This window comes from Bos javanicus, chromosome 2 (genome assembly GCF_032452875.1).
Source record: "Bos javanicus breed banteng chromosome 2, ARS-OSU_banteng_1.0, whole genome shotgun sequence".
Classification (NCBI taxonomy): Eukaryota; Metazoa; Chordata; class Mammalia; order Artiodactyla; family Bovidae; genus Bos; species Bos javanicus.
The window spans coordinates 110,621,514-110,630,404 of NC_083869.1; the positions used below are offsets into that span (position 1 = coordinate 110,621,514).

Sequence of the window (8,891 nt, forward strand, 5' to 3'; positions counted from 1 at the left end):
TTTCCAAAGGAGATGGAAATGATGAGGTTATATCTGCAAAATGAGGGGGGATGGGCACCTGAATGCCAGAAAACCACTTAAAGTTGGAAAAATGTTTTCGATCACCTCATCCTGCCACTCAATTCCTGATAAAGAACTCAGAAATTAGCACTAAAACAAAGCAAAAAAAGTTAGCGAAGAAAAAAACAATCTCTCCATGTTCAGGTACTGAGCTCCTAATTGTATCTACTTGGTTTTAAAGTCTTCATATTTCTCATTATAAGAGCTTTACATGTATACAACCTATGAAAGAAGTGCAATGTGGCTTGTATTGTGACTCAAGCAACTCAAAGATCTCTTTCTCATTTATGAGCAATAATTCAGTTTATGTCATTGTTGTACCTTCCTCTCTGGAACACAGATTCAAGCAAGCTGGTCCCCAAGTAACTTTAGACAGACTTCTAGGTTGTCAATTTGAGGGAATGAAATAGCAAACACATGGGCGTGCACACATGTGGATGTACACTTGGTTACATCCACAAAGCCAAGTTCTGTTACTAGCACGTACTATACATATATGTGTAGTTGCACTTGTACAACTGAACATATGCGAATGCTAGAATCTCAGCACTGGAGGCAAACAAAATATAAAAGATAAAAATGAATATAGAAATTCAAATAGCACAAGTAACTTGGTGGAGGTAAAAGTAAATTAAAACCAACCTCTGGAATGTGATTGTTCATATTAGGAACCTGAAAATATTTTACAGAAACTGAGAACAAAATCTGACAACAGAGTTTCATTTTAGGGGAATTTTATAGTAGTGGGTGGGTAAAACTTTAAAATACAACAGATCTCACTTGGCCTTCAGGAGTTTCAGTTATTCCATGAAATGTCCTTGTAGTGCATTCCCACACGTGATTTATCTCTCTCTAAGCCCTATTCAAAATGTGAAATTAGAATCTGGTTGAGGATATGTGTATTTCAGAAAAGGAAGTGCGGCCCCAATAACATGGAGCAATTTCCCCATGAAATAAGTTTCATGAAAGTAGGTTTTTCTAGAAATGCTTCTTGTTTTTATTGACAGTGCAGACATAAAACACATCATATTGCAATTCCTAAATTGCAGCCATACCACACTATCAATGGCCAGTAAATTACTTTAGGATAGATACAAACGCTCCATTCAAGTTCAGTTAATAGAATAGCATTCAAGTTCAGTTAATAGTCAGGATATCATGCAGACAGCTTGCATAAATACATGAGGAATAACAGCATACCCTCAGTAGCTTCTGTGGTGTTTAGGCATGAAAACTTTATCTTATTCCAAACTTCAAAAGATGGAATAAAGAATGTTTTCATATAAAACACATTTGGAACAACTGTTTTTTTTTTTTTAAAGCATCGAATCCACCTGCAACATACACTCCAATTCATCTTTTTAGTTACAAAACCGGATAGATATGTATTCTTTTTCATCTAATGTGATAAGAAGTGAACATTTCATTGATTTCTAACAATATCAAACAGCTACATTCAAAATAATATATATTTGTAATCAAAGGAAGAAAGACTTGGTATCTGATTTATCGGTTTCGTCTTTGGGCAGTATTTTCTTTTTTATCAGATAATTGAAAGTCAGTTATTTCACAGTATAAAATCTTGAATCAACTACCAACACGCATTTATTGTATGCCCCTCATTTCGAAATGTACTCGGACTAGAGGTACAGGAGAAATATTACTGCTTATCAAACAACTTTTCCAGAAATTTTAATGCACAAAATTTCCAGATTTATATACTCTAAAATAAATTATTTTAAAAATGAAATTAAGAAAAAAGGCAGGGGAAGCCTACAGTTTCTATTCTGCGCGAATAGCTTTCAGTATCTTCCAGGTGGGGGCAACAGTAAGTCAGTTTTGAGAAGAGAAGGGAGAACGGGCTCTTGAAGCTCCCTGAGTCCAGTTACAGAAGATGAAATGACTTCCTGGTAGCAACACCGAGAATAAAGCGATCACAAGTTTCCAGGAGGTGGGACTTCTTGGACTTTGTCGGGCCACTAACAGAAGGATCCACCGCCCATTGCGCTCCACCACCATTCTGCTCGAAATAATCTGGAGGCAGATGAGGGCGCGCACGCGCGCTGAGCACCTGCTCAATTGTTCACAGATGCTGGGCGGTTGTTCTTTCCAGCCTCCCCACGCGTGACGCCCCCGAAGGTTGTACATCACTCTCAGCGATCCGGCTCACTCACTCTCCAGGACCTCCAGGGGGCAGGAAGACCTTTCTCTCACGTTCACATCTCATTCGTTCTTCCTCAGGACAGCTTAGGTCCATTCACAACTGCTGCGGGCTTGCGCGCGCGCGCACCCATATCCTTAAAGAAACGCCCAAGTCACGGCATTCAGAAAACCAGCTTCCAGGCCAGGCGATGGGTGTCCCACTCCTCTTTCCTCCTCTTTTTGCAAATCTTCGCACTCCGGAGAAGGATGATTTTGCATTCTGGCGAGGATGAGGGCGGTGCATGGAGGGGGCTGACCTTGAACAGTCCACGGAGATGTGACACCCCACCAGCATCCCTGCCTCTTCGGTTTCCCTCTCTGGCCCAGCGCGAAGTGGACGGTAAAGGCCAGAGAGGCGGAAAACCGAGGCTCCTCAGTGGCCGGGTGGCGAAGGGGTGCGCGTCCGGGGTCCAAGGGGAGAGGGCGGAGAAGCTCGATCGCACGGGACCAGAGGCCCCCTCCACTTGGGCCACGCGGGGCTAGAGGTGCACGAACGAGGCCAAGCGTGCGGCCCCGCTACGTACCGCTCCTGCGCGCACCGCTAGCCGCTGCCACCGCCCGCGCCCTCGGGCCGCCACCGCCCCCGGCAGAGCCCGAGGCGGCGCCCTCGGGCCGGTACTTGAGCCAGCAGATGATCCAAGTGATGACGACCGAGAAGAGGGCCAGGATGCTGGCCACCGACAGGCAGATGGGCCCCACGGGCGAGGGCGAGGGCGAGCCGGCTGCCGGGGCTGCACCAGGGGGCGCCCCGCCCCCCGGGGGGGCCCCGCCGCCGCCGCCGCCGCCGTAGTGGTTGACGAAGATGAGGCCGGTGAAGAGCAGCACCACCATGGAGAGGAAGGAGAAGACAACGCACACGCAGCCGGCGGTGAGCGCGGCGCGCTTGCAGTTCTGGCAGCTCTCGTAGTTGCCCGGCGCGCGCAGGCCGGCGCGGGCGCTTGGTCCTCCGGCCGCGTCCTCTGAGGACGGCTGCGGCGGCGGCGGGGCCGGGGCCGCGGCGGTCGACGGGGCCGAAGTGGGCGCTGGGCGGCGCGCGGGCAGCGGCGGGAGGCGGTCCTGGGGCAGCGGGTCGTGCGCGGCGCGGAGGGCCAGCGGGAAGGCCTCGGCGAGCTTAGTGTTGTTGGGCAGGCCGTGCACGCGGCTGTCGGGCAGCGGCGTGCGGTGGCGACACACGGGGCAGGCGATGGCGCCGGGCGGGCCGTGCCAGGGTGGCGGGCGCGGCGTGCGCTCAGGCGCGGCGGTGGCGGCGGCGGCGGCGCGGAGCTGCAGCTGGCTCAGGCACTCCTGGCAGAAGGTGTGCAGACACGCCAGCAGCTTGGGCGCGCGCCGGTCTGCGTCGAAGTAGTTGTAGCAGATTTTGCACTCGTAGTCCTCGAGCGGAGGGAGGCCGGGGACCGTCACCGCTGCGCTCCGGGCTCCCGCGTCCCCGCCGTCCCCGGCTCGCGCCGCGGTGCCCCCCGCTCCGGTCGAGCTCCCGGGGCTGCTGGTTGGGTTCCGATCGCCGCAGCCGCCGCCGCCGCGGTCGCTCGCCGGTGTTGCCATGGCATGATCCGCCCCTCATCGGGGGCAAGGTGAGGCGCCTTGCTGCCCCTGCGCCGCCGTCTCGGCTCCAGGCGGGGAGGAGGCGCTTCTGCCGCCCCCGTCCGGCTGCTGTCGCCTGGCGGGGGAGGCACCGCTGGCTGGGCCGGGCGGGGGCGCAGCGGCGGCCGCCTCCCCCGCCCCCCCGACTCCCCCGAGGAGGAGCAGGCGTCGCGGTCCCTCCCAGTCCCCGGGAGCCTCTCTGCCCAGTCCCCCTTGGACCTTTCAAAGCGACTTCCCTGGCTGCTTTGGATGTCAGAATTGAGTCTTGAGGACGGGTGGGGAGTTGGAGGGGGAGCGATGCGGGAATGAAATTTGGGGTGCGGCTGCTTAAGGACCAGAAGCCAGTGCAACGCCCTCCTCACATTCGGAGGGGTAGTGGGAAACGTGGTCCTCCTTTTTCCTTCTCCTCTCCCGCTCGCCCCCTCCCCCTACATCCTCGCTGCTCTGTATTTATCCTCTGGAGTCAGGGGATACGACCCTGGCGGAGCCTGCGCTCCCCCCACCCCCCAGGAGCTCACCGGTGATGTAATACGGGACCCGCGCTGGGAGAGGAAACGGCAGACTCCGCGGTGGCGGCAGCTGCGGTTCTTTTCCTTCGTGAAAACCGTGATCTCATTTCTCCGTCCAAGGGCGAAAGCCAGTCATCACCAAACCATTTACACTTTCCGCTTTTATTAGCAAAGCCCAGGCGGCCCTGCAGCGTTCTTCTCAGAGTGGAAGCCGAGAGATGGCATTTTCCTTTTAACCATCTAGAGGAAAATTTGGGAGCTGAAAAGTACGTTTTCCTCCCCTGAAATATCACTTCCTGAAGGAGGCATGAAGACAGTCGCTGATTTCCTGACGTTGACCCTTAGGGATGGAGGTCGCTACTTGGAGGCTGTGCATATGTTTACAGACCAGAGAGGGGAAATGTTATTGGCACAGAGAGGGTCACAGAATTTCAAGGTACAGCTTAAGTCTACCCCTGGCATCACTCCCCACTGTGGTCGACTTAAAGTTTTAACACACACATGTAGAGAGCTGAAAACTCCATGATTAACAGGAGAGGTATCTTCTTGATGTTATTAATTAAAACCAAGGGAAGCCCATGTGAGCAGTTTAGCAAGAAGTAGCACTTCTTGAAGGAACACTCAGGAGGGTACAGGAATGGAGGATGGGCATCTGAGGGGCGATGTTTAGATATTCCTAATAAGAAAGTTCTGTTCTTCTGTTTCTCCAGGTTGGTCCTCACTCTATGAAGAGAAAACCTCCCCAGCCCCAACAGGGAAGGGAAAGGGGAGAGCTCTCTGGGTTCCCATGAGATGAGAATGTTCCCACTTTCTCTCTGGATTCTCTGCAGCAGAAAGCAAGATACCCCAGGGGATATTTGTGGAAAGGATGAATGAATGAGAATCAAGCTGAAGGAAGAGAGAAGCTGAAGGAAAGGAAGACACCAACAAACCACCAATGTACAGATCAAAGATGGAATTATCATAAATAACTATCAGGTTATTTCTCTGACACTTGAAAATAAATAGACCTTTTACTCTATGTGAATAGAGAATGTGATTGACATGGTAAGTTTGAGAGACCTTAGGTGAGGCTCATTAAAAACCGTGAGCTTTCCATTTCCTAGTTTAAATTTTACTTTAAATTAAAAAAAAATTATACTTAAAAAAAAAAACTGTATCATTTTGTGATGGAGGCTGTGACAAGCAGAGGGCAGGGTAATGAACATCGTCAGAAGAAGACCCTAGTCTGGCCTTGGAATAGTACAAACTTTCACAAACCAACCTATTGTGGACAGAGTTAAGTTCCTGTCCTCGCCTCTCTTTCCCTCCTTTATCTGTTTGATTGTGAAAAGCCTCTGAAATTGCATTTAAAGCACAATTTTAAACTGGTTCTTCTAAATACTTTAAGCCCTGAGCAGCCCTAAGCTGAGAAGATAGATAATGCTGCTATAGGGGAAACTTTTCTTTTTAATTTTATGTATTTATAGTTTTGACTGTGCTGGGTCTTTGTTGCTACGAGGGCTTTTCTCTAGTTTCAGAGAGTGGGGACTAGTCTCTAGTTGCGGTGGGCAGGCTTCACTTGTTGTGAAGCAGGGACTCTAGGTCATGCAGGCTTCAGTAGCTGCAATATGTGGCTCAGTGGTTGCTGCACATGGGGTTTTAGAGCACAGGCTCAAGAGTTGTGGTACACGGGCTTAGTTGTTCCATGGCCTGTGGGATTTTTCCAAATCAGGGATCGAACCCGTGTCTCCTGCACTGGCAGGCAGATTCTTTACCACTGAGCCACCAGGGAAGCCCAAGAAAGAAATTTTTAAACAGGGCACGGGCAGAAGAGAAATTCGGAAACATGAGGGCCTTGTGTGCATTTATGTCCTTGTCCATCCCACCACCCAGTTCCTAAGACACTGGCAACCTCCGTGCCAAAGGGGACTGAAAGCGTTCCGAAGATCTACATATTCACATGTGGTGTGCATTTGGACAAAATGTTTAAGATTTCAAAATGTTACTCTATTATGCATTCTCACCACTGAATGAAAGAACTGAGGAATGGAGCATGTGGCTCCACCAGGGTTTCTCAGCCTCAGCTATTGACATTTTGAGCTGGAGAATTCATTTTGAGGGTGCTGATGTATGCATTGTCAGATGTTGTGCAGCATCTCTGGCCTCCATGCTCTTGATGTTAATAGCAGCCCAGCGGTGACAACCAAAAATGTCCCATCAGGACATAATCACCCCTAGTTGAGGATTTATACAATAGCCACCAGTTTGGTTAAAATGAAACCAAAAGCAGAAACATCTCCCAAGTATTAACTGTGCAAGGGAAGTCATCAGCATTACCAAAGTAATTGGTTACTAGTTATGGTCTCCCATAGCTCATGGTCACTTAGATACCACGGCACTCTTTGAGATGTCCAGGCTTGGATTTTGTCAATAATATATTCTATTGATGGGGTCATAATCAACTGCCAGAATTTGGGTTAACAAGACTGGAATTTACTCTGTGTTTGACAACTTTTTTTTTTTAAACCAGCATTTCCAATTATTTTATATCCTAGTAGCAGTCATTCACTTTTAGGACTCCCAAGGTGTGACATGGGGTTTCAGTCCATGGAATGAGAGACTATTCATGAAGAGTATGAGTTTGCATGACACAGACCACAGGCCTCTTGTCTTACAGACTGTAAAGCCCAGTGCTCACAGTGTTACCCGCAGCAGCATGTAGTGAAGTCTGGTCCTTCAAGCAGGAGTTTCCACTGCAGTGAAAGATGTGTTGAAAGAGGTCTTATGTCAGAAACAAGGAACTCGTTTATATTAGGATTTGAATTGACTTTGTAAGAATCCTGGTCATGCCTTGAATATATTAGACACTCAGTATTTGCTGAGTCATTTTCTTTTTGAGGACCTGAGAAAATGTGAGGCAACAGTGGTTTCAGGTAATCTCCTGTATATATTCCCTCCATATAAATAGAGCCAATATTTAAGTTTTGGGGGCAGCTATTTCACAAAGGACGTAGTGGGGAACCGAGAGTGGGGTTTGACTGCTCTGGGTCTGAATTCGAGATCTGTTCTTCACCTTCTGTATAGCATTGGATTGCTAGTTAGCTTCTCTGTGCCTGTTTTCTGAACTGTAAAATGGGCATAAGAATAGTTACCTCCTAAGTCTGTTGTAAAGAGTGAATATGATGTACACAGAACATACACAGAGTTCCCAGCCCCTGTTAATACTGTTTATGGTCAGGAGTTTCTATTCCTAACCTCAATAATTTTCTCAAGTGCCCTGTGACAGGCCCAGAGGGTTTGTGTCACCAGTCCAAGGTGACCCAGCCAAAAGAGGTAGAGTGGTCCAACTCTTCCATTATTTCAAAGGTAGAGATACAGGTAGCATCTCCATCAGAAAGACCAGAAGGAGGCCTGACCTGTGAATCTCACCATGCATTATTGATCTGTCAGCTGAAATAAATAAAGCTCTGCATAAAACAGGAGGACAAAGTGAAATTTCACTGGTAATATTGGAAGAATAAATGTATAGATGGATAACGCCACTCAGAAGTAAGTAGGGAATGAGTCAATCAAATAGTTGACATTTTCAAATACAAACTGGGTTGATTCAATCTGACATTTATTGAAGTACTATTCTGGAAGGCATTATGGCTGTGTGATAAGATAACCTGGCTTTCTAGAAACTGAGAGTTTAATAGGGGATATTAAGCTGATGTGCAAAACCAGGAGACAGAATAAAGCAGGTCTGTGGTCCAGGGACAAGTCTGGTGAGAATGAGGAGTGAGAAGTTATTTCTGCTGTGGGATGAGGGAAATTTCTGCAGGCTCATGGTTAGTGAATTGGGGATTTAAGGAAGAGGCAGAGAAAAAGACTTTCAAGGCAGCAGCAGAGAAAGCATACATGCTGAAGGCATTGTAAGCAGTCTGCTTCAGTTACTTGCTGTCCAGGAAAGCTCAGAACCATAGTAGCAAGGCTGGACTTAATTTTGGAGACAAGTGGACATACCACGCCAGGGTCTGGCAGGAGTACCCATGGGAGTGTGGGGTGGACAGGAATTGGAATTGTCTTCATCAAGAGAAAGCATAACAATGAACATAACTTTAGGAGCTAGAACTCTTTGCTATATATTGTAAAGATAAAACTTTTAAGAGTATTCATGCAATAGAACTATTATATGACCGAACAATTTGACTCCTAAGTATATATCCAAAAAAAAAAAAAAAACCAAAAAACCCCAAACCATTCATTTTAAAAGATACAAGCATTTCAATGTTCATAGCACCATTTTTCACAATTGTCAAGATATGGGAGCAGCCTAAATGTTCATTAACAGATGAATGGATGAAGAAGATGTGGCATATAGAGAGGAGCCTGTGGTCTACAGTCCATGGAGTCACAGAGTCAGACACAACTGAAGCAACTTAGTTAGCACGCACGCACCCTTGATATGATGTGTTGACAATGGCACTTTCTGTGATATTCCTCTCAAAAATCCATAATCCATCTGATCATGGAATAAAACACAAGCAAATCCCAATAGAAGGACATTCTACAAAA

The 8,891-nt window shown here is 47.9% G+C and overlaps 1 protein-coding gene and 1 long non-coding RNA gene across 2 annotated transcripts; one reads left to right on the forward strand and one right to left on the reverse strand.

The window, feature by feature from the left end:
* Nucleotides 1-1,032: 1,032 nt before the first annotated feature.
* On the reverse strand, nucleotides 1,033-4,345 carry LOC133229667 (RING finger protein 225). Its single transcript, XM_061386305.1, has one exon. The coding sequence runs from the start codon at nucleotides 3,802-3,804 to the stop codon at nucleotides 2,779-2,781; it is 1,026 nt and encodes a 341-aa protein (XP_061242289.1). The 5' UTR covers nucleotides 3,805-4,345; the 3' UTR covers nucleotides 1,033-2,778.
* A 12-nt stretch (nucleotides 4,346-4,357) lies between these two features.
* LOC133229668 (uncharacterized) lies at nucleotides 4,358-5,373 on the forward strand. Its single transcript, XR_009730608.1, has 2 exons — nucleotides 4,358-4,788; nucleotides 5,183-5,373. It is a non-coding gene; the product is annotated as an uncharacterized LOC133229668 (long non-coding RNA).
* Nucleotides 5,374-8,891: the final 3,518 nt, after the last annotated feature.

What these genes read in the sequence shown, in the direction of transcription:
- LOC133229667 (XM_061386305.1), bottom strand. Translation starts at nt 3,804, where the DNA reads ATGGCAACACCGGCGAGCGACCGCGGCGGCGGCGGCTGCGGCGATCGG.